The sequence below is a fragment of the Bubalus kerabau genome, chromosome 3, assembly GCF_029407905.1.
Source record: "Bubalus kerabau isolate K-KA32 ecotype Philippines breed swamp buffalo chromosome 3, PCC_UOA_SB_1v2, whole genome shotgun sequence".
NCBI lineage: Eukaryota > Metazoa > Chordata > Mammalia > Artiodactyla > Bovidae > Bubalus > Bubalus kerabau.
Window position 1 is genome coordinate 185,019,625 of NC_073626.1, and position 24,171 is coordinate 185,043,795.

The 24,171-nt window shown below is 60.4% G+C and overlaps 1 protein-coding gene across 1 annotated transcript in view; it reads left to right on the forward strand.

Moving 5' to 3' along the window:
- The first annotated feature begins 2,157 nt into the window (after positions 1-2,157).
- RAP1GAP (RAP1 GTPase activating protein) overlaps positions 2,158-24,171 on the forward strand; it is a 28,181-nt gene continuing 6,167 nt past the window's right edge. Inside the window, 17 exon segments of the mRNA XM_055574863.1 lie at positions 2,158-2,376; positions 5,145-5,180; positions 6,173-6,220; positions 7,444-7,482; positions 8,056-8,241; positions 11,725-11,828; positions 12,104-12,182; positions 12,549-12,602; positions 14,305-14,388; positions 14,586-14,686; positions 14,820-14,949; positions 15,976-16,131; positions 16,588-16,659; positions 17,262-17,348; positions 17,808-17,945; positions 20,036-20,167; positions 23,065-23,174. Of these exon segments, the coding sequence (XP_055430838.1) occupies positions 2,302-2,376; positions 5,145-5,180; positions 6,173-6,220; positions 7,444-7,482; positions 8,056-8,241; positions 11,725-11,828; positions 12,104-12,182; positions 12,549-12,602; positions 14,305-14,388; positions 14,586-14,686; positions 14,820-14,949; positions 15,976-16,131; positions 16,588-16,659; positions 17,262-17,348; positions 17,808-17,945; positions 20,036-20,167; positions 23,065-23,174 (1,631 nt within the window). The 5' untranslated portion in view covers positions 2,158-2,301.

Sequence of the window (24,171 nt, forward strand, 5' to 3'; positions counted from 1 at the left end):
TAATGGCGGAGCCAGTCTGAGGAGCAGGTGACCTCCGTGCGTCAATGGGCAAAGCCCTGCCCCTCCCTGGGCCTCAGGTTCTTGTCTGTAAAATAGAGGGGACAGTTTCTTCTCTACCCACTAGGCCCATTTGCAAAAGGGTGATGACTGTGAAAGTAATCTTGGAAAGTTGCAATCAGGAAGTTGAGGGATGATTGGCCTCATTATGTTCCCAGGGCAGGAGAGAACACCCAGAAGGGACATCTCTCTCTCACTGGGAAGCCACATTGGTAGAGACACAGAGCTACCCAAGGCACTCCTACCCTGTTCCCTTGTAGGGGTTTTTCTACTCGAGGATTTAGAAATCTGCACCTGTTTACATATACAGCCTACCCACACCTACACACGTGGGCACATCCACATGTCTGCAGATGTATTCAGATTTGCACGTGTACACACGTATGTATATATAGATACATGTGTACAGACACACCTAGGATGTCCACAAACACACAGCCATATCTGCTCTCAGAGTCACACACACACAGTTGCAGGCACACATGTGCACACTCTCCACTCCTGGCACACACACGTCTCCACTGATGCAAGCAGCTCTTGCCTCCTCCCCGTGTGGGAATGAATGTTTCTCTGGCTGCATTTTGATGGGTGCCCGGAAGCGCTCAGGCCTGAAAGTGCCTGCATAAATCAATATTTGCTGCTGTTAATTATTAAAAACAAAGCTACGCCGTGTCTGGAACACACATCTCCAGGGTTCCCGCTGGCTTCCTGGGCTCCAGCCTGACCCATGGCCAGGTCTAGGGGAAAGGAAGGTGCAGTGCCTTCCTTCCAGGAGCCCTTGGCCCTGAGATGGAGAGTGGTGGTGTGTAGCTGCCAACAACTCCTTCAGGGAGCTGAAGAGACGTTGGGTACTGAGCTGGTGGGCAGCCTTGCCCTGTAGGGTCCGAAGCAGCTGGTGTTGACTTGGCCAGAACTCAGGAAGCAATTACTGCTTTCCCAGCATCTGTCTGGGGAGGGGGTGCTGCGGCCCTGCCCCCACTCACAGTGGCAGACACAATGCAGGGTCAGCTGGAGGGCCTGCGGAGGCGTTGTATTTTGCAGATGGGGAAGCTGAGGCCTACAGAGGTGGCAGGGGCTTACTCAAGTCTACTCAGCAAGTTGTAGCAAGGTCAGAGCTAGAACCCACATATCCTGAAGTCCTCTCCACGCATGGGGCCTTGGCAAGCCCTGTTCCTGCCCTCTCCCCAGGGTCAGGGGCAGTAAGGGACAGGTATGGGCCTGGGGCCTAGGAAAACCAGGGTACCAGTTTGCCTGTCAGGCATTGGTGGGGATGGAGGTGGATTCCTAGTTCTGCCTTTTCTTAGCCGTGTGATCTTGAGCATATGTTATCTCTTGGAATCAGTTTTCTCTTCTGTAAAATGGGGATAACACTCCTACCTCTTGAGTTGTGGGGAGAGGATCAGACTTGCAAAGGGTCCAACATTAAGCAGATGCTCAAGAAAACCCCTCTGTCTCCAACCTAAGCCTCCCATCCCCTCCGCTTCCTTCCCGACTTCAAAGCCCAGCCCAAGAAGCCCATCTCCGAGGCCCTGAGGCACAGTACCCAGAGGAGGTTCAGTTCAGTTCAGTAACTCAGTTGTGTCTGACTCCTTGAGACCCCATGGACTGCAGCACGCCAGGCCTCCCTGTCCATCACCACCTCCCAGAGTTTACTCAAACTCGTGTCCATGGAGTCGGTGATGCCATCCAACCATCTCATCCTCTGTCGTCCCCTTCTCCTCCCGCCTTCAATCTTTCCCAGCATCAGGGTCTTTTCCACTGAGTCAGTTCTTTGCATCAGGTGGCCAAAGTATTGGAGTTTCAGCTCCAGCATCAGTCCTTCCAATGAATATTCAGGACTGATTTCCTTTAGGATGGACCGGGTTAAGAAAGGTTAGAAGAAGGACATTATAGGAAGACAGGTAGGGACGCAACGGACAGACCGGATACTCTGGTGTCCGCTCAGGCACCGGCAAGAGCGCGCAGGCGCAGTGTCCCGGGCCCTGCGGGGCGGGGCCTCCCGTCTCCCCGCCCCGGATGCCCGAAGCCCCGCCCCGTCCCCGCGCCGCCCGTACCTGGCGCCCCGCCCCCTCAGGGCCCGGCCGCCCGGCGAGCCCAGCGCAGGCAGCGCGCCGCCGGAGCCCGGAGCCGCGAGCGCGGAGCTCGGCGCTGCGGGGACCCAGGCGCGGCTCGCGCGGGCCGGAGCCGGCCGGGCCAGTGGGAGCGACGCCGGGGTCGGGGGGCCGGGGCCGGGCCGGGCTCGGGATGGCGCAGCCGCGGCCCCTGGCGCCCCCCGGCCGTCCCCGGAGAGGATCGTTGCCTGCAGGGGCCGGCTGGCAGGTGAGGACCGGGGCGAAGGCCGAGGGGTGCCCGCCAGAGACGGTTCGGCCCAACTTCTTCGGAGCCCGGCGGGCTCTGTCCCGGGCAGGGCGGGTGTGCGAGGCTCCGTCATGGAGGGTGTGTTCGCTTCTGGTCTGACACCCGGCCACCGCGGCCACAGGGCACACCCCTGCCCTGGGGTCCCAGGCCCTGGGCTCTTTCTGCAGCTGCCTAAGCAACAGAGTGCCCATGGTGGTGCTGTGGCTCTGGGCTAGAGGGGCACTCCGTGTGTGTGTGTGTGTGTGTGTATGTGTTTGTGTGTGCACGCGCGCAGGCGCTAGCCTTGGGACCACTTCATCCATCCCCTCCCCCCCTTAACGAGGGGTCTGGATGTCACCATGTAACTCTGCTTGGAGCCCTGCACCACTTGGCTCCCAGCCTTCCCTGTGTCAGGGCGTCTGGTGCACGAGTGAGGCTGTATCTGCGGTGTCACTTGTTGCTGTGCGTGCCCTGGGTGACAGTGAGCCATGTGTCAGTGTAGGTGGCTGCAACTCCTGGTGCCTGCTTCTGGCCGTGTGAGGTCACCCCGAGTGGGGTGTCCTGGAGGACACGGGTGCCCCGGGATGGCCGGCGCTGGGCCTGTGCTGGGTCGAGGCTGTGTGGCTCATTCGGGCACACAACCGCTGTTGCTGTACAAGGTACAACAGATGCTGCTTGCTGAACAGAGTGTTAGTTGACAGGCGTGTTTGCCTGCCTGGACTGTGTGTCTGTGGCCTCCGCCGTCACTGCCTGTGGAATTGTCTCTTCTAAGCTCCCAAGTGTCGGGTGTGGCCGCGAGGGCCGCAGGTCACCCATCTCCTAGGGACACCTATCGTGCATTTTCCAGGGTGGGCATTTCTGTGGGCAGGCCTCACAGTGGGGTGCACGTGGGGTGTCCGTGTCTTGTGATCTTTCACAGAGCTCTGTCTGCGTGTAGTTGGGGGGAGGGTTCAGACCCAAGCCCCTCATCCTTGGCAATTAAGCACTCCCCTAGTTATTGCATGTTTTTTTTCTTTTTCTCGGAGTGCTGTGGGATCAAGTCTGGCGTGTCTGTTACACAGGGTGTGTGACTCTGACGGGGACAGTGAGCTTGTGGGTGGGGGTGGGGCTCTGTGGCTCTGCTTCCATGAACATACCTGCCTGTGTCTGCAAGCACGTGTTATTGTGTCGCTCAAAACACAGTCTTGAGAGCAGTCGTGTGGTGTCTGTGTAGCTTTGTGTGCAATTGCTGGTGCAGTTGCACAGATTTTCATATGGGTGGGGCTTCCCAGGGGGCTCAGTGGTAAAGAACCCACCTGCCACCGCAGGAGGCACTCGAGTTCGATCCCTGGGTTGGGAAGATCCCCTGGAGAAGGAAATGGCAACCCAACCTGCTCCAGTATTCTTGCCTGGAAAATCCCATGGACAGAGGAGCCTGGTAGGCTATAGTCCGTGGGGTCTGCAAAGAGTTGGACAGGACTGAGCGACTAAAAGCAAGCAGGGCAGAACACAGGGATGGGTTTGCCTCTGTGTGTGTGGCTCCTGGGGGACTTGGACCTGTGTGTGTGTGAGGGAGTGTGCTGTTGTGTAACATAGGACACTGATATGTGTTTGTGTATGTTCGTGTGTCGCTCTGAGTCTAAGAGGTGGTGCACACAGACCTGGTGGGTTTGTGTGGTGGGTTTCTGTGCGTTTGCTTTCTTTGGTACAGTGAGACCGTGTTTAAATATTGGCGTGCAGGCCTGTGTGTGTTTCATCCAGAGAGAGAGAGAGAACGAGAGAGGGCGTATGTGCCTCCTGGTGCACAGCCCCACGGCACGTGTGTGTGAGCTCCAGAGGTGCCCCCGCTGGACAGCAGGAGCCGCCTGAATTGAGGCCTTGAAGGTGCTGGGGGAGGGGAGCCCTCCTAGAGACTCCAGGGGCTTCCCAGGCCCAGCCCCCAGCCCTGCCAGCCAGCAAGGATGCCGCCTTCCAGGAAGGCTCGTAGGGAGTTGGCGCTGGAGAGGCCGAAGCTGCCAAGCACAGCTGGCAGATGGCTGGATTAACCCCGTGTGTGCCCAGGCTGGCCTCTGGAGAGCCTGGTGGCCATGTGAGGGGGAGGAGGGGTTGTGTGTGCATGCAAATGCAGGTAGGGGAGGGTGTGTGTGTACTCACACGCTGGTAGGGGAGGGTGTATGTGCACTCACACGCAGGTAGGGGAGGGTGTGTGCATGCACACGCAGGTATCAGGCCAGTGGGACATCTCAGCATCCTCTCTCGGCCCCCCAACCGCCCCCAAGCCCACACTGCTTGGTGGGGAGGGTGGGGTCCTCCTTCCAGAGGTGGGTGGCACCACCGACCCTCCCAAGGATCCCAGCTGGGTTCATCTCTGGAGCTGCGGCCTGGGGCTCCTCTGAGGGGCTCGTGGGCCGATCGTGGCACTGCCACTCCTGCGGTGACAGGGAGGAGGTGTGTCTCTCCCTGAAGGTCATGGCCCTCTCATCTGAGGCCCTCCTTTGGGGCAGAGCATCAGTTGGGATGGGCTGCCTGGAAAGGGTCCTGGACTCTGGGTGGACAACCCTAGGCAGCTGGTCAGACTCTTCCAGTCCATGGCACAGAACCCCAGCCTAAACGGTGTCCCTTTTGGTCCCTCTTGCTGCTCAGACAGGTCCACAGGGATTGGTCAAGAGCTGGAGGACTGGGAGGGCTGGGGTGGGTGGAGATGCCTTGGGGACTTGCGGTGTCTGTGGGGCCACCCCAGCGCTGACCTGCTGTCCCCATCTCTGTTGCAGAACACAGATCTGTTTGAGATGATTGAAAAGATGCAGGTGAGGCGGGCTCTGATGCCTGTTCTAGGGAGCCACTGAGGGAGCTGGGCTGGGGCTTGGGGGGCGGCCCTTGCTGTACCTTCAGCCCGACATCTCTCTGAGGACTGGCCCGGGAGCTCTTGCAGACCGTGCCAGGAGGAGATGGTGACGGTGCGGTGTCCAGAGCTCCCCGTCGGGGTCAGAAGAGAGAACGGGCACTGATAATGCCCGGCTCCCTGGCTGATCCCTGGGGCCTAGGGCCCACCTGGGTCTCCCCAGCTCCCATTCCTGTGGAGGCAGCCGGGCTCAGCACCTCAACCCACCCCCGCCTACACAGACCATCCCCCGTCTCCCAAGAGCATCGCAGGCTCTGTAGGACCCCCATGTGGAGTGGGAAGAGGGCACAGGGCAACCAGAGGCTGGGCTGCAGCGGGGAGGGCAGCCCCCACCCCCTCTGCCTGACCCCTCCGCTCCTCCGCTCTGGTCTTCCAGGCCCCTTGCCTGCTGTTTGGCTCGGGTAGATGTTGGGAGGTGTGGGCATGGCACTTGAACAAAGCTCGGGAGCTTGCCTGAGCTTTGGTTCACCCTTCAGACCCTGTCCCCCGCCATCTTTCTGTTTCTCTGCCTCTCTGAGTTTTCTGTCTTTCCGTTCCCACCTCTCCCCCTCCTTCTCTCCCTCCCTCTCCCGCTCCTTCCTCTTTTTCTCCCTCTCAGCGGCGCATCTGTGTAGATGCCTCCCTCCCTCCCCAGCTCCTGCATCAGCCCTGCCCCCACTCCCAGCAGCAGCCAGCGCCCCCAGCTGCTGCCCGCCTCCCTCAGCCCCAGGGCCTTCTAGGAGGGCCCGCCCTTCCGAGGCCGGAGGCCTGAGTACCCAGCACCCTGCTCTGGGAGCCCCCACCCCCATCCCGCCCCCAAACATCACCATCTACCTGGAGAGGTGCTGCCTGCAGTGGGGAGCGGCCCTGCACTGGGCTGGCAGGGCCATGATGGGCTGTGCTGCCTTCTCTTTGCAGGGAAGCAGGATGGATGAACAGCGATGCTCCTTCCCACCACCCCTCAAAGTAGGTCTGGACGCTGGTCCCACTCCACCCTTCTGGGGACTGTCGGCTTCCCGAGCAGTGCACTCCCAAGGGCTTGGGGATGGAAGGGGATGGGGACGGGGGAGGCAGGCCCCCTTTCTAGGGGTGGGAGATGTGATGGCCCAGTGGAGCAGCCAGCCCAGGAGGACCCAGCATCCTTTCCTGGAGCGGTCTCACTGCCAGCCAGGTGCTAACGCCAAGGCGGAAGCCGGGCACACCTAGTCCCTGCGCTCTGGGAGGCCTAGATGCGGAGAACCCCTCGCTTGCTATAGGCCTGGGGCCCTTATTCCACTCCTCCTCACCCGCTCCACTCCGCTGTAAACTCTCCGTGCCTCTCCAGGCTTCCCCCTTCCCAGAACTGAAGCCGCATCCCTCACAGCCTGCTGTAAGAGGTTTTCCTTGAAGCCAGCTATGCCCAGGACCCGGAGGCGTGTGCTCCTCGCACCTTGTAGCCCCTGCCTGGGAAGACTGAGGGGGGTGGGGGCAGGAGATGGGGAGGGAGTGGCCTGGTGGCCCCCCAGCCTCCAGAGGAGACTGCCAGGAAACTCAGGACTGAAAGACATGTATGGAGTTTCTTGAGACTCAGAATTTTCTTGGCGTGGGGCTGTAGGGCCCCTCCTGATAGGTATCGAGCTCTGTGGTGGGTGACTGGGGACCCCTGCCCTCCAAGAAGACCAGTTGGTCCTGTAGGAGTGGGCCCAGGGCTGTAGGGATGAGGGCTTTCATGGCTATAAGGCTCATGCTTTGTCCAGAGCCAGGCTGCTCAAAGTGTGGTCCTCAGACCAGACGCATCAGCGTCACCTGGAGGGCATGTTGGCATGTAACTTCTTGGGCTCCACCCAGACCCACAGCCTGGGAAGCTCTGGGGGTGGGGCACAGCAGTCCGTGTAACCAGCCCCCTAAGCCATTCCCATGCACTGAGGGCCACCTGTCCAGAGGTGTGTCTTCTGGGGAGGCTATGCGCCTCCTTTTCACCTGGCAGAGGGAGGCCCGGAAGAGGCTGCCAGCACTTAGTGAGCTCAGCCTGCCCCAGCCCCTGCCTCGTGGGGTCACCCCCCAGCCCCCCACCGTGGGATGGGGAGGTGAGGATATGGCCCCATCCACTCCTCCAGCCTGGGGGCGGGGGTGGTTGATGCTGGCGGAACCACGGGCGTCCTGGGGAGGCTGGAGGAAAGGGGTGACCTCTGCCCTGCCCTGTTTTGCAGACGGAGGAGGACTACATTCCGTACCCAAGTGTCCACGAGGTAAGCAGCCGGAGACCCCACGGGGCCGGTCTCCACCCTGAGCCTGGGAGGCGCTCACGCAGGGAGTCCAGACACCCGGGTCCTCCTCCCTGTCACGAGCCTGACCACAGGCCTTGCTGTGGGTGCCGGAGCCTCCGTTTACAGGCCCAAGACTTCAGAGCCCACTCAAACCCTTAGGCATCTGAGCCCACATGCCAGCCTCCCGGCCAGCGTCACACCCCACCCCCTCCCCCAGCTCTACCTGTCCCCACACCCCCATCCTCCAAGGCTGTGTGTGTCTGGGTCTGGGCCTGCAGGGGGAGGAGAAGGGTTCGAGCTAGTATTGGTTTGGCCAAAAAGTTCCTTTGGGTTTTTTCCATCCCATCGTCTGTAAAAACCCGAACAAACTTTCTGGCCAACCAAATAGGTGGGAGGGGGCCCTGGGTGTGAGCTGGGGGACCCTCAGAGGCTCCAGGCTATCCCCTGGTACCCCTCAGCCATGGCAGAAGTGGCTCCGGGTCCAAGTTGGGGGGGTGTCCCAAGGGCCCCCACCAAGGTGCAGGGTGAGTGACCCTCAGCTGAGTGCTCCTTCAGGTCCTGGGCCGAGAAGGGCCCTTCCCCCTGATCCTGCTGCCCCAGTTTGGGGGCTACTGGATTGAAGGCACCAATCACGAAATCACCAGCATCCCAGAGACAGAGACGCTGCAGTCGCCAACGACCAAGGTGAAGCTGGAGTGCAACCACACCGCCCGCCTCTATCGGAAGCACTTTCTCGGCAAGGTGGGGTGGCCCGCTGGGCTGGAAGTGCTGGGCTGGGTGGGGAGGGGGTCGCCGCCCAGCCCTGGGGGTGGAGGCTGGGCTGGCCGGCCAACCCGGAGTCCAGGGACCGTGCGTCGTGGATTCGCTCATTCAATCAGCAAACACGGATGGCACCAAGGCGGTGTGATGGCGTAGTGGTTAGCAGAGTCTGCCTCTGACTACATGGGACCCTGGGCAAGTGGCTTTCCGCCTCTGTGCCTTGGTTTCTTCACCTGTACAAACGGAGAGGGTGGTGATTCCACCTCATTCCTTCAACGCGATGCTATTTGTGAGGTGTATAGAAAGGCCTCTGGCGCCAGGCAAGTGCTCAGTCAGGGTGAGCGAGTGATGAGCGCCAGCTGGGTGCCTGGTCCGGTTCTGGGCGCCAGTGATACAGCGGCGAACAAAACAGACCCAGGCCGTGCGCTCGGGCAGCTTGAGGTGGGCGATGGGGTGACCCGGACGGGGGCAGCCCCTATGCCACCACCTGCCCCAGATCCGGGCCCCTGCCCCGTACAGCGTGTGCTGGCATCGCCCAGCTCCTGGGCGGAAGCTGCTGGACGAGGCAGCGGGAGCTGGGGAGGAGGTCACACACCGGGACCACACTCCAGGTGCCATCAGTTACAAGTGCGGTGGTGGAATGTTGCGCCGGCTCTGGAGTCTCGTGACCTGGGGGCGCTTCTTGACTCCTCTGTTGCTTCGTGGCATGACCTTGGGCAGGTTGTCTAACCTTCCTGAGCCTGTTTTCTCATCTATAAAAATGAGGATGATTGAAGTACATGTGAAGCACTGAGAACCACGCTTGGCCCCTAGAAGGTGCTCAGTGAAATGTTAGCTGTTATTACCCCTTCATAATTAACTCTGGGACAGAGGACTGTCCTGATTTTTCCAGAAGAGGAAACAAGAGGCTCAGAGGTAAAGTGGATCGGTTCAGGTCACACAGTTACCGAGCTCGGAGCTGGACCTAGCTCTGGCTGACCTTCCATTGAGACCTGCTGTGGGAAGAGTCTGGCTTCCCACACAGTGCTGGTGGTGAAGAACCTGCCTGCTGATGCAGGAGACATAAGAGACGCAGGTTCAGTCCCTGGTTTGGGAAGATCCCCTGAGGAGGGCTTGGCAACCCACTCCAGTGTTCTTGCCTGGAGAATCCCATGGACAAAGGAGCCTGGCAGGCTACAGTCTATAGCATCGCAAAGCATCAGACACGATTGAAGTGACTCAGCGTGCACGCACACACGTGGTCACGTTCCTGGCACTCGCTCCCAGGCGTATACGTGTGCACATTTGTGTGTGGCATGTGTGTTTGTGCACATGTGGGAAGGACACACGACTCTTTGAGGTGTTGAGGAGCTACGTGTACTGAGTCTGGGTCCAGGGCGATGGCCTGATGCTGGTGGGTGTGGGTGCTAAAGGGTGACGGGAACCAAACCAGCAGGCTCGGCCTCAGGAGCTATGCCTGGGGACAGACCCAGAGCCGGGCAGGGGGTTGCACCCGTGAGTGGAGGGGGACCTGCATCCCAGGAGCCCACTGTCCGGAGGCTCTTAGTTGGTGGGACCTGGGGGACTGTGTGGACCGAACATACAGTTGGCGCTCAGAGGAGTTTGCTGACAGAGTGATGAGGGACAGTGGTGAGTGACGGAAGGAAGGCGGAGCCGTGAGCACCAGAGGATTGGAAGGGGTACAGGTTGGGGGTTCCTGGGGGAGGTATAATGACCAGGGTCTGGTTAGCAGCACAGAGAGGAGGGGCCGGGGGCCCGTGGAGAGGGGCAGGGCCGTTCGCCCCTCCAGGCAGGGTGACTGGGGAAGCGGTGGGCCCTGGCCTGGCAGAGGTTAGGGTGACTTTGGCCTTGGTGCAGCCCTCCTTGCCAAGTGCCTGCCTCTCCTCTTCTGCAGATGGTGCCAAGCACTGGGGGTTTCCACTACCCTGTGCCCAAGCAGGGCTGGGAGGCCTCTGCCCCAGGTCCCCGCAGACGCCCCTGAGCTGTGGATGTGCAGGGCCCGTCCCCTGGCCCCTGCATTTTTTCCTCCTGCCCTTTGAGTGCAGCTGTTTATATTTAAATCCCATGGGCGGAGGTGCCTGGTGGGCTGCAGTCCATGGGGTGGCGAAGAGTTGGGCACGACTGAGTGAATTCCCTTTCACTTTTCACTTTCATACATTGGAGAAGGAAATGGCAACCCACTCCAGTGTTCTTGCTAAATAGGACTTCCTTCCTCGATGATGACTCCTGGCGTGGGCGTGGCTGGGGAGCTGGCAGGAGAGCCCAGGGTCACGTGGGGTAAAATCTGGCACTCCCGTCCTTGGCCTTGGGGCCTCCCCACCTGGAGGTGCCAGCCCTGCCCTGCTTTCCAGGGGTGCCAGCCCTGCCGCAGTTTCCCCTGGGCCCTGGGGAGTATTTCTTCCCAACCCCGCGGCATCCCAGGTACGGCAGCGGGAGGGTAGGAACCAGCCAGGTCAGCCACCCAGTGTGCTCATGATGTTTCGTTTCCTGATTTCCTGATTCTCACGGGTGCTGGCTTCGGGGGCCACAGAGCTACGAGTTGAGCAGTCAGTCAGTCAACATGTTTTTATTGAGCACCTACTGTGTGGGCTTCCCAGATGGTGCAGAACCCGCCTGCCAGTGCAGGAGACGAAAGGTTCCATCCCTGGGTCGGGAAGATCCCATGGGGTAAGAAATGGCAACCCACTCTAGTATTCTTGCCTGGAAAATCCCATGGACAGAGGAGACTGGGTGGCCTACAGTCCAGGGGGTCGCAAAAGAGTCGGACATGACTGAATGCATGTGTGTGCACACACACACACACACACACGCACACATAGATACTGTGTGCCCAGCTCGGAGAAGGGTAGGGGCTGGGAGATGCCATGTATATACAGATGTGGTCCTGACCTTGCTGAGGACTCAGAGAGCCGAGGTTACTACAGACATTCAGGAACCCCTTCTCTGCTTCAGGCACTGCCTCTTCCAGTCCCCGCCGCCTTCCCACAAGGTAGTTGGCCTCACTCCCACTTTATAGACTAGGAAATGGAGGCACAGAAAGGTAAGGTGGCCTTCTCAGGTTGCCCAGCTGGCCAGCGGCAAAGCTCGGATTTAAATGCATGTCTCTTTGAGAGCTTCCCTGGTGGCGCAGACGGTAAAGAATCTGCCTGCAATGCAGGAGACCCAGGTTTGATCCCTGGGTTGGGAAGATCCCCTGGAGAAGGGAATGACAACCCGCTCCAGTACTCTTCCCTGGGAATCCCATGGACAGAGGAGCCTGGCAGGCTACAGTCCACGGGATTTGCAAAGAGTCGGACACGACTGAGCGACTAACACACACACACTCTCTGAGGCAGAGTGTGCTGTCAGCCCGGACACCCGCTGCTTGGGGAGGGACCTCCGCCCAGCGGGGAGCTGGCCTTCTGGGTGGGTTTCTGGAAGCCTCAGGCTCAGCCTGGCTCGCTCCCTTGGCCCCCCTACCCCCAGGAGCACTTTAACTACTACTCGCTGGACACCGCCCTGGGCCACCTTGTCTTCTCACTCAAGTATGACGTCATCGGGGACCAGGAACACCTGCGGCTGCTGCTCAGGTGAGGGCGGGCTGAGGGGGCCTGCGACAGCAGGGAGGGCCGCGGACTCAGGGTCTGCAAGCCCATCCCAGTTTACATGCTCTTCTAATGGAGGCCCAGAGAGGGCAGGCGGTTTTCCTGAGGCTGCACAGCAGGTCAGCGCCTAAGCCAGCCCTGGCCCCTCCTCCCCTCTGGACCTCCCGGAGGTCTGCCCCTCCTGGTCTTGCTGGCTGGGGCGGGGCTCCCGTCTCCCTTTCCCTCTTCCTCGCCTCTCAGCGTGGGTTTTCTTCTCCCAGGACCAAGTGCCGGACATACCACGACGTCATCCCCATCTCCTGCCTCACTGAGTTCCCCAACGTGGTCCAGATGGCAAAGGTGAGGCCTCTGCTCCGTCGGGCGGAGCCCTGAAGGCAGCCCCCATGGGCCCAGAGCTGGGCTGTGGCCTGGCCCCTGCAGACCCTCGGCTTTAGCCCCAGATCCTGGTCTGGGTGCTGCGGCCTGTCTCTGGGGTCCTGCCCCTCCGCGTTCCCCTGACACGCGGGCTGTGTGTCTGGGGCACTCTTTGGGCACCGTTTGGAGACAGGGGCCCCAGTTCTGTCTGTCTTCTTCTGAGTGACAACACGCCCAGGCTGCTTCAGCCCTGACTGCACGCCTCTGCTGTCTTGCTGTCCCTGCCACCCGACTTTAGCCCGGGAGGCCCAGAGGGCCCACCCTCAGGCCTTCGCTTATCTCTTGCTGCAGTTGGTGTGTGAAGACGTGAATGTGGATCGATTCTATCCTGTGCTCTACCCCAAGGTATGGCTGGACCTGGGGAGGGTGGGTAACTAGGAGATCAAGCATGTATTGGGTACCTGTGCTGTGCAGGGTACTTTCCCTAAGTTCTCTCCTTTAATCCTCACAATAATCCTGCAAAGTCCGCAGTTTGTAGAAGAGGAACTGGAGGCCCAGAAAGGTTTGCCTTAGGGGTGCCCCGCAGATAAGGAAGTCCACATTTGAACCCAGTGCTGTCTGCCTTGGAGGCAAGTCTTTCTTACCTCTGGAAATTCTCAAGTGCCATCTGGGGACCCATCTAAGGGTCATCTGTGCTCCCGAGCCAAGGCTCCACCGGCCTTGCTTTCTGACTCCGGAGGGGACCTGGGGAGAGTGGCACGGGCGCCGCCTTGGGTGCCACGCAGCAGACGGCCGCTGCACTTGCAGCTCCGGCGCTGAAGCCACTGATGCAGCGGGTGAGGCAGGGGCTGCAGCCTTCAGTAAGCTGCTGCTGCTGCTGCTGCTGCCGCTGCTGCTGCCGCTGCTGCTGCTGCCGCTGCTGCTGCTGCTGCTGCTAAGTCGCTTCAGTCGTGTCCGACTCTGTGCGACCCCATAGACGGCAGCCCACCAGGCTCCCTCGTCCCTGGGATTCTCCAGGCAAGAACACTGGAGTGGGGTGCCATGTCCTTCTCCAATGCATGAAAGTGAAAAGTGAAAGTGAAGTCGCTCAGTCGTGTCCGACTCTTAGCGACCCCATGGACTGCAGCCCACCAGGCTCCTCTGTCCATGGGATTTTCCAGGCAAGAGTACTGGAGTGGGGTGCCATTGCCTTCTCCACAGTAAGCCAGAGGGCTTCTCAAAAGAGCTGGACCCTGAAAGACAGGTATAGCCTGTGGCTCTGACTGAATTCCCCAGCAAGGTGAGGTCCCTGAGAAGTGAGTGGTCCAGGAAAGGTCCCCTGAAGGAAGGGGTCTCAGTGATCAGGCCCCACCTCCCAGGTACAGAAGAGGACAAGATGAGGAGGGGAACTTGCTGAAGGCTCCACAGCACAGTGGCGGGACTTGGCCTGTCCTAGAATGATGAGATGACTTCACAGAAGAGCTGGACATCAGGCCGGTGTTAGAGCAGAGTTGGGGTGGGAGCTCGTGGGCAAAACTCAGGAGCAATGAGCTTAGGCTTTGGAATCCAACAGACCTGAGTTTAAGCCCCAGCTCTGCCATTTGGCAGTTGTTAACCTTACCAAGTCAGTTCCTTCAGCTCTCAGAATCTGGGCATCTTCGTCTGTGAAATGAGGGCAGCGGGAGTCCCTCACGGACCCTTTCCAAGGAGAAGATGAGATGATGCGTGTGGAGTGCCTGGCACAGTGCTTGGCACATAGAACCATAAACAGCAACTTGAAAAAGCGGTGTGTCAGACTTTAAGAGAGTGAACTTACGTTTCCCAGTGGGGAAGGCTGGAGAGAAGGGATAGTTAGGGAGTCTGGGAAGGACATGTGCACACTGCTGTATCTAAAATGGATAACCGACAAGGACCTACTGTATGGCATAGGGAGCTCTGCTCAGTTATGTGGCAGCCTGGATGGGAGGGCAGTTTGGGGGAGCATGGATACATGGGTATGTTTGGCTGAGGTGCTTTGCTGTGTGCCTGAAACCATCACAACATTGTTAATTGGCTATATGCCCATATAAAATACAAAGTAAAAAAAGAAAGGAAAATAAAGGCAGTGTGTTTCACCCTCTCCCTGCAGGCCTCTCGCCTCATTGTCACCTTCGACGAGCACGTTATCAGCAATAACTTCAAGTTCGGAGTCATTTATCAGAAGCTCGGGCAGGTGTGTGGTCTCCTTCTCCCATCTGCCCATGTACCTGGGGCCTCAGAGCTTTGCCATGGAGAGCCCTTACCTGGGGACTCGAGCTCAGGAACCCCGGGGCTGCCAGAGGTCCGCCTTCCAGCCTTCCTGGGTGTGAGTGGGGGATGGCACCCCAGCTTGATGACCTCTGCCCTCTGTGTGCCTGCCCCCCCCGCCAGACCTCCGAGGAAGAACTCTTCAGCACCAACGAGGAGAGCCCCGCCTTCGTGGAGTTCCTCGAGTTTCTGGGCCAGAAGGTCAAATTGCAGGACTTTAAGGGGTGAGCCCTGGGTTGGGATAGGCAGACGAGAATCCGACCCAGGCCTTTGGGCAGGGACGGAGCCCCCGTCCTGGTCCCACCGAGGCCTGGCGGGGGCTGGAGACTGAGCTGTGGCCTGGGGGGCCTGGGGCAGGTTCCGAGGAGGCCTGGACGTGACCCATGGGCAGACGGGGACCGAGTCTGTGTATTGCAACTTCCGCAACAAGGAGATCATGTTTCACGTGTCCACCAAGCTGCCCTACACAGAAGGAGACGCCCAGCAGGTAGCCCTCTGCCTGTCCTCCTGTTCGTCCATCTACCTGCTCCTTCAGCGTCCACCACACCAGACTCAGTGGGCCCTGGGACACAGAGAGGGAAATGATCCAGTCCCCCGACTTGTGGCCTTCTCTGGTTGGGGCAGGGTGAAAAGTGGCTGTGATGCTGTGGGAGCCTCAGTTTCCACATCTGTGAAATGGGGATAATAATGGCGCCTACCTCACAGGTGAGCCCAAGTGAGAGGATGCGCACAGAGTGGCTAGAACAGGATCTGGTAGCGATGGAGCAGGAGCTCAGTAAGTGAGGATTTTTAGTGGGAGTGAAGGGCTTTGTCAGGTCACGCGGGGGCACTTAGACTTGGCAGAGGTGGGAGTCAGGCAAAGCGCTCAAGATCAAGTGACTTCTGGCTGCAGAGGAGGTGGGAGAGGGAGGCGGAGTGTTCCTGGGGAGAATGGCTCCCGCCTTCTGCAGAGGCCTGGTGATGAACAAGCACAAGGCATGCTCCCCGACCTGAACTTGGAGATCTATCACTGTGCCCTAAGCTTCCTGGGGGCTGCCTGCCTTCTCCCTGTGACCCCCACGCCTCCACCCCAGGCGGATGAGGGCATCATGGGAGAAAAATGGAAACGTTTCTTCCTTACCCTTAATGTCTTTTCATTTTCTTTGAATAAGATTCTCTGTTCAATTTAGCAACTCATATATACCGAGCGGAACTTAACTTGTGCAGGAGGGGCCACGTGTGGGGTGTTTAGACAGGAGGAGGGCAGAGAGGTAGGGCCTGGGGACCAGGGGCCTGGATCCAAGTCCCCGAGGTCACTGGAAGACCTTACAGCCCCCTTCTCTCAGTGTTCTCCTCTGCCACAGAATTCCAAGAAAACAAAAACAATGTTAAGACCAGTTTCTCGCCACATTTTTCTGGGGGGAAGCAACTCCCTAGATGTGCCCCTCTGCTTACCCCCAGCCCCCCTCCGCCCCGGTGGGCACCCTCCCTGCGCCCCCTGCCAGGCGCTGAAAGACTGTGGCCCTGTCTTCAGTTGCAGCGGAAGCGACACATTGGCAACGACATCGTGGCTGTGGTCTTCCAGGACGAGAACACGCCGTTTGTGCCGGACATGATTGCGTCCAACTTCCTGCATGCCTACGTGGTGGTGCAGGCCGAGGGCGGGGGCCCCGACGGCCCCCTCTACAAGGTGGGTGATCTCGGAGCCTCCCGAGGGCACCCTCCTAGCCCCGTCCTCACTCGCTGCAAGGCCTCTCCGAACCTCGGTTTTCCCAGGTTTGAATAGGGGTGCTGTCCGGAGGGCTCTGAGCCCCGCTGTTGCCCTGATGATGGGGGAGGATTCCCATCCCATCCTCTCTGCTGCCTGAAGTCCCTCCCCTAAAAAAGGCTGCTTACCCTTTTCCTCCCTTTATTCTCCTCCTCCTCTTGGCCCTCATGAGCCCAGAGACCCTCCACCCCTCCTCACCACTCAAATTCAAGACCAAGGATGGAGCCGCTGAAAACTTGGGGTCCGCCCACCCCATATGTAGTCACCGAATGTCCCCAGCCAAGGGGCAGCCCTGTGCCAAGCATCGGGCTAGAGAGGCAAATCAGGGGTCTCTGGCTGGTGTGGGGACCCCCCAGGGACACCCACCCTCCCTTCCAGGTATCCGTCACTGCGAGAGATGACGTCCCCTTCTTCGGGCCACCCCTCCCAGACCCCGCTGTATTTCGGAAGGTGAGGGGCAGCCCCCAGCCCCGCCGTGGGCAGAGCAGGACTAAATGGGTGGGGGCCCTGGGGTGCACAGTGCACTGTACTAGGTCGTGGAGCCCCCCTGGGTGCCAGGGCAGCCAGGCTCCCCTGACCGGATTGGCTGGGGCCCAGCTTTTCTGTCCATCTTGATAAGAACTGTGACTGTTTCACAAAGTCACAGAGCAGACTGTATCATTGCTTTACATTCCGCATAGCAGACTCTGTGACCTTCCCTCCACTCTGTTGTCTTTTTGACAATTTCAGTCTTCTACAATGTTTGGGGGTGGGGGCACACGTCTCTCATCTCTCAGAAGGAGCCTTGGCTCCAGTCCCCCAACAGATCCCCCAGACCGAGGCGGTGGGAGACCCCCAACCCAGCTCTCCTGAGGGGTGGGCAGCCATGAAGGGCATGGGGGCCTCTCACAGGCGCCTGGGCTGGGGCACTGAGCCCAGGGAGGTGCCCTTCCAGGAGTGAAGAGGACAGAACCCAGCAGAGCCCCAGCCCCTGACTCGTTGGGTCTCAGCCCCCGGTTTCTTGTGTTCCCCTGACCTCCTCCCTTTCTCTTCTCCACGCTGGGGGCTCCCAGGGGCCTGAGTTCCAGGAATTTTTGCTGACAAAGCTGATCAATGCTGAATATGCTTGCTACAAGGCAGAGAAGTTTGCCAAACTGGAGGTGAGCATGGGCTCTTGGAACTGGGACCCACCACCCCCTAGAATTTCAGCCGAGCCTCCTGGGAAGGGAAAAGCCATGTTCAGACCTTGGCCTTAGGGAGGGCTGCCTGGGGGAAGGATGAATCCGACGGGGAAGGATGAATCCGACAGGGCCAGAATCCAGTGAGCAGGGCCAGAATCCAGGGAGAGGAAGCAGGGGTTCGTATGGAATGCCCAGGAGGGGCTCGGAGGTAGGCTGACAGCACAGATGACACAGTGGAGGTGGGGCGTGGGGAAGCAAGATCTCAGAGGAGCTGTGGTGAGACCCCCGGGCGCTGCTGGAGCTGCGCGGGGGCCCGAGGGAAACCGGTAGAGGCGTCCGGGGCCCCGGCCCGCTTCCCACTCAGAGAAGGCAGCCGGGATTCCAAGTGCGGGAAGAAGGACTGATCCCTGGGGTCTCTCCTGATGGCCCGGCCCACAGGAGCGGACACGGACCGCCCTCCTGGAGACGCTCTATGAGGAGCTGCACATCCACAGTCAGTCCATGATGGGCCTGGGCGGCGACGAGGACAAGATGGAAAACGGCGGCGGGGGCGGCGGCTTCTTCGAGTCCTTCAAGGTGAAGGGCGGGGGTCCACCTGCGCGCGGAGGGACGCGGCGGGGATGGGGCGGGGACGCGGTGGGGATGAGGTGCAGGGGTGCGGGGCAGGACCAGGTAGAGGGTGTGGCTAGAGGCGGACTCGCCCGGGAGGTGGGGTCGCGTGGGGGCGTGGCTCGGGGTGGAGTTAATAGGCGCGAGCTCGGGCCAGGTGGGTGCACACCTGGGGTAGAGTCCGGAGGACGGTGAGCCTCAGGGTGGACCCAGGTTCTAGCGTGGGCCTGCAGACTCGCGGCCGTGCGCGTGCTCTCTGCCGGGGCAGAGCCACGGTTGGGAGCTGTAAGGTGCGCTCTGGCTGGAGGAGGAGCTGCTGGTTGGAGGCGGGGCTTAAGCTTGGGGGCGGAGTCTGCCTGGACGGTAGAAGGTTGGAGCGCTCTGGTGCCAATGGTGGTGGCTGCCAGGTCAGGGCAGAGAAGAGAGGACCCCCGTGTCCTGACCGAGGGAAAGAAACCAGAGGTCCAGGAAGGAACGTGAACAAGGAGCTGATCTGCATGGCGTTAGGCCCGTGTGACCCGCTTTGGCTGTCTCTGGTTCAGTTCAGTTCAGTTCGTGTCCAGCTCTTTGCGACCCCATGGACTGCAGCACACCAGGCCTCCCTGTCCATCACCAAATCCCAGAGTTTACTCAAACTCATGTCCATCGAGTCGGTGATGCCGTCGTCCCCTTCTCCTGCCTTCAATCTTTTCCAGCATCAGGGTCTTTACCAGTGAGTCAGTTCTTCGCATCAGGTGATCAAAGTATTGGAGTTTCAGCTTCAGCATCAGTCCTTCCAATGAATATTCAGCTTAGTGGTAAAAGCATAGACACCCTGGATTCAGGTTCCAGCCCTTCCACTTACCCGCTTGAGCATTCTCTGAGCCTCAGTTTTGTTTTTTTGTTTTTTTTTTCAAATCTGTTGTTTAGGCTTCTTACCTTGTTCAGCTGTTGAGAATTATTTGTAAAGCAATTTGATCGGTGTAATGTAAGTTAAGAAACAAAATGTAAAGCTGTGCCCATTTACCTCGGTGACTACCGTCCAAAGTTGAGAGGCAGAGGAGAGAGCAAGTTCCCTTCCCCCACCGCAGAGGAGAGAGCAAGTTCCCTTCCCCCACCGCCCCCCCGCGGGACCTGGACCACCGCATCCCCCCCCCCCGCCCCCCGCAGGCTGCAGGTCCCCAGGCAGTGACCCCTCTGCCTCCACCCACAGGAGGAGGACTGCCTATCCTCCAGGTGCCCAGCCAGGCTGGCAGGGCCTCACCTTTACCCCAGGGCAGGCTACAGAGCTGGAGACGTGGGTTTGCATAAGAGGATTAGCCCAAGCCGCCCAAGTTCTGCCCTGGGCTGAGGCGAACAGACCGTCTTTGAGAAAGAGGCTTGAGGAGAACCCTACCTTTGGGAGGAGCAGACAGCAAGTGGGTGGGGTGGATGTGGGCCTGGACTGTCTTCTCTGAGGGAGGGCTCCAGGCGCCCAGCATATGGTGGGCACTGGATTAAGTCACAGCCTTTCTCAGACAGCAGAGCCCACGGCCTAGGCTTTGGGTTTGGCATCTGGGTCCCAGACCCACCTCTGCTTTGGTTTCGTCACGTGGAGAATGGGCCTGGTAGCAGTGCCTGCCTCCAGGGGCGGATTGAGTGAGAGGATAGGTAGAGAACCCCGGCCCGACTTGAGCTTTCTGGGCAGGTTGTCTGAAAAAGGCAAGGAGGGGAGGGAGGGCGGAAAGAAAAGCAAGCAGGAAGCAGGCTCCAGGAGACCCTTAAAAGGAGGAAACTGGCGTTTCTGGGGTGTTCTCTGCACACGCTTTGGGTCACAACTCTGCATCTCCTGTGGTCCTTACAACCACATGACAGGTCGTGAGGCTCCAAGGCTCAGCGGTGGAGTGGTTTGCCTGAGGTCACCCAGCAAGCTAGTGGCAGAGCTGGGACCTACACAGCCCTCTGCACGGGTGGAGCTGACTCCTGTGTGGACTCACGGGAAGGGACTTACCGGGGTCACCTAGGGTGGTATCGGTGGGTGGCTCCCGGGTTTCCCCAAGGGAGGGGGGCCTTAAGAACTCCTTGCCCCACCTTCGCAGCGGGTCATCCGGAGCCGCAGCCAGTCCATGGACGCCATGGGGCTGAGCAACAAGAAGCCCCACACCGTGTCCACCAGCCACAGCGGGAGCTTCACGCCCAACAACCCCGACCTGGCCAAGGCAGCTGGAATAGTGAGTGCCCGCCCCTGCCCGCCCCAGGGCCCACCCCAGACTCTAGGCTAGGGCTCGCCACTGCTGTCCAGGGGGTCAGGCGCCCGGGCTGTGACCCTGAGACCCTGCAGCCCCCTCTCCAGCCCCTTGACGCTCCCCGCCCTCCTCCGGGCCCCTTATTCAGCCCGGACTTCCTGCAGCATGTCAGCCCTCTATCACGCTCCTTAGGGAACACGTCCTGTCTTGTCGTACGCTGGGAGTGGGGCTGCTGTGCGGACACTTCTGACCAAGCCTTGAGTTTCTGGGAACACCTACTGTGTGTCGGGCTGTGGGCGCACACTATGTCAGGACCCAGGTCTCTACGTGAGCATCTGCTGTGTGTCTGGCTCTGAGATGCTGCTGGGCACCACTGTGTGTCCGGACCTGGGCTGCCGTGCGCTGTGTATGGGGGCCCGGTCGCTGTGTGGACATGCACCTTGTGGGCGTCTCCTGGGGGCCTGGCCCTGCGTGTCCGCGAGCCCCTGTTGTGTGTCAGACCTGGGCTCCTGTGTGGACCTGCCTCTGTGAGTGTCTGCCGTGTGCCCAGGCCCTGAACTGCTGTACAAGAACCTACTGTGTATCGGGAAATGGCCTGCTGTGATAAGCCCTGGATGTCAGTGAATGCCCATTACGCATCGGGGAAGCGAGCTGTGTGAGCGCCCACTGTGTGCTCACAGAGCCCTTGTGGTTGTGGCTGCCTACTGTGTGTCAGGAGCTGGGCTTCTGTGTGAACCTCTCCTGAGTGATCACCTCCTGTCTGCCGGGCTCTGTGGGACTCTGCCACTAACACACAGAGGGTGTGCTGGGCACAGGATGAAAAAGGCCTTCGGTGGCGGACCTGTCCACTTTCCACTGCCCAGTGGCCAACCCCGAGCTCTGCACCTGTTGCTTTGCTGTCCCTTCCCCATCCGTCTTTCCTTCTATCACCCATCCATCCATCCTTCCATCCATCCATCCATCCTCCCATCCATCATTTATTGACTGTCAGCTGCATGCCAAGCAAGCTCTGTGCTCAGTGCTGTGAGGCTGTGTCCTGTGACAGGAGGGACCCCCCCGCCCCCACCCCGGCCCTGGGGTCTGGCCTGGCCAGGGGAGCAAGGCGAGTCGTCCGTTTCCCAGCCATCACCAAGCCCACCGGCACAGGAGCCGCAGCCCGCCCTCCTCCAAGCCCGATGCCCCAGCCACTCTCTTCCTCCCCCCAGCGGGGCCCCGCCTCCCACGGGTGGCTGCAGAGGGGGCCCCGGGGACAGGGCCAGGCCAGCAGCGCCCGCCACGGCAGTAACCAGACCCATTTCTGTTTTGTTTTTGCACACTCTCCCCTCTCTTCTCGTGGCCTCCTTTTCCTTCCCTTTCTCTCCTCTCCCCTTCTCCCGCCACCCCCAACTTGCTTGTACTTGTGCATTCTCTCCTCTTGCACCTTCTTTACGCCCTCTCCTCTGCTTTGCACCGTTTCCTCCCTTGCTTTTCCCTTTGTGCCTCCCCTCTCGGTCTCTTCTTGTCTGTTTCACCGCCGGGGCGTCTCTGTCTGTCTGTTTCACCCTGCGCCCCTTCTCGGTCTCTTCTTGTCTGTTTCACCGCCGGGGCGTCTCTGTCTGTCTGTTTCACCCTGCGCCCCTTCTCGTGTGACTATCACTCTCTCGCCTCTCTTCTCTGTGTCTCCTTCCACCTCTTCTCTGCTTCCTTCCCCGGCCTTGTCTGTCTTAACCCCCCTGCCCAATTCTTCTCTGTCCTTGTCTGTCTGTCCCTCCTCTCCCTGTTTCACTTCTCTGTCTCCCTGTCCTGCCATCCCTGTCTCTGACTCTCTGTCTCTCTCTGCCCCCGCCCTCTGCCGCTTGCCAGTCATTGCTTATTCCCGGGAAAAGTGCCAGTAGATTCGGACGCCGAGGCAGTGCCATAGGCATAGGAACCGTGGAAGAGGTTGTCGTCCGCGGGGCCGCCGGCTCTGGAGGCTGTCTGCACGCGCTGTTCTCTGCTCGCTCTCAGGACGGAGGCCATATTGGGGACGTTGCCCCCCGACCCCCAACCCCCCAACCCCCGGGACAGGCCCGAGGGCCAGGCGGGATGGAGTGCCAGCAGCTCTGACAGCACTCAGCAACCAGTTTTGGGGCCTGGTGCCTCTGCCAGAGCCAGGCCCCCCACCCCCACCAGGGGCTCTGGCCCTGCCCTGGCCCCCGGGACTCAGGCCCAGACCCTGCCGGGATCTGCTACCTGAAGACCCCACACCCAGCTGCACGTCCCCCAATATCGCCAGGCCTGCATGGAGCGCCTTGCCCTCCTCTGCCCCCCTTCCCGGTCCCGACTGTGAACTGGCCTGGGGGCTCCTGCCCCTCCGTCCCTCCCTGGGGACCCCCATCCTGCCTGCCTGCCCCAGAGAAGCCGGCGGGGATGGGGGGCCTGCTTCTGGTGCCTGGGATGACCCACAGTTGTGTGTGTGGAAACTTAAGTGAGGGTCTTTCACCTGCTGAGCTAGAGCCTCCCCCGGCAGAGCTGGAGTGGGGCAGTGCCTGGGTGGCTGTGCCTGCTTTCTCCCCGCTGCCCTCCATTGTAGGTCCTGTAACGCCCGGGGGGCTGCTGCTCTGAGGACCTGGCCTCCCTCCCCACCCCAGCCCAGAGCAGCTGTCCAGCCCCCCCGGCTCAGGCCTCTGCCCCCTTTTCCTAAGATCCCAGGTCCAGGCCTGCTGTGTGACCTCAAGGGGCCCTTTGCCGTCTCTGGGCCTGTTTTCCTTTATCTGTAAACTAGGTTGGCTCTCTTGGGCAATGGACAGTCCTCTGCTTCGGGGCCTGGGCAGCAGGGCCCCAGGGTGGCCTGTGGGGTGGGTTGGGGGGGTCCCTGGAGCTCCGGGAGCAGGTGACCACTGAGTTGGGGCCTCTCCCCACAGTCGCTGATTGTCCCTGGCAAGAGCCCCACGAGGAAGAAGTCCGGTCCGTTTGGCTCTCGCCGCAGCAGCGCTATCGGCATCGAGAACATCCAGGAGGTGCAGGAGAAGAGGTGGGCGGGGCATCGGGGCGGGATGGCGTCCTGCGTCCCCTCTGGCTCCTCCTCCCACCCCGCACCCCTGCGCCGACCGCCATTCAGCGGCCAAGGAAAGCAGACAACGGGGGGCCCCAGCCTTCTCCCCTCCTGTCCGCGCCCTCGAGGATCTGCTGTGCACCAGCTCGTCATCTCACGCAAGCCGCCGCCACCCAGTCCCAGCTCTGCTGGTCCCGGGAGCCGTAGGTCAGGGGAGGGCCTGGCCCGGGTCGCGCAGCTGGGGAGGGGCAGAGCTGGGGTCTGCGGAGCTCTGTAAGTACGTCAGTGTAGGCGGGGTGTGGACCGCGCCCGCCGCATGAGAAGCAGGGAGCCCTGGGGGAAGCAGAGGGTTGTGAATCCGGTCTTCACCACGCTGTGGCTGTGTGATCTCGGGAAAGTCACTGAACCTCTCTGAGCCTCATTGTCCTAATCTGAAAAAAAACGAAAAAACAGGGATAAGGACACAACCAGGGGCACGGGGCTGGCTGTGGGGGTGCGCGCCGGGCGTGCGAAGCCGGGCGCCAGATGCGCTGAGGTCTCAGGAGTGAGCTGGCCCTCCCTTCATAGGCAGGAGAGCCCAGAATCCCATGAATCCAGGGTTCGCGTCTTGGCTTTGCCACGTTCTGGCTGCACGTCCCTGGGCAGGTCTCTTCTCATCTCTGGACTCCAGTCTCCTTATCCGTTATGGGGGACACTTATACCCCCATCCATGGGGGATGTCCTGTCTCTTTTTTTCTTTTCTTTTTGGCCTCTCTGTGCGGCTTGTGGGATCTTAGTTCTGAGATCAGGGATTGAACCTGAGTCCGTGGCACTGAAAGTGCCAAGGCCTAACCCCTGGCCCGCTGGGGAGTTCCCAAGGACGTTCTGCGTAGGTGCTCCCACAGTTCCTGCTCCCCCCTGGTCAGCCCAGGGGCCGCGGGGACCGCTCTGGGGCTGGCCCCTGAGGATGCAGGGTGTGGGTACGAGGCAGGAGCGC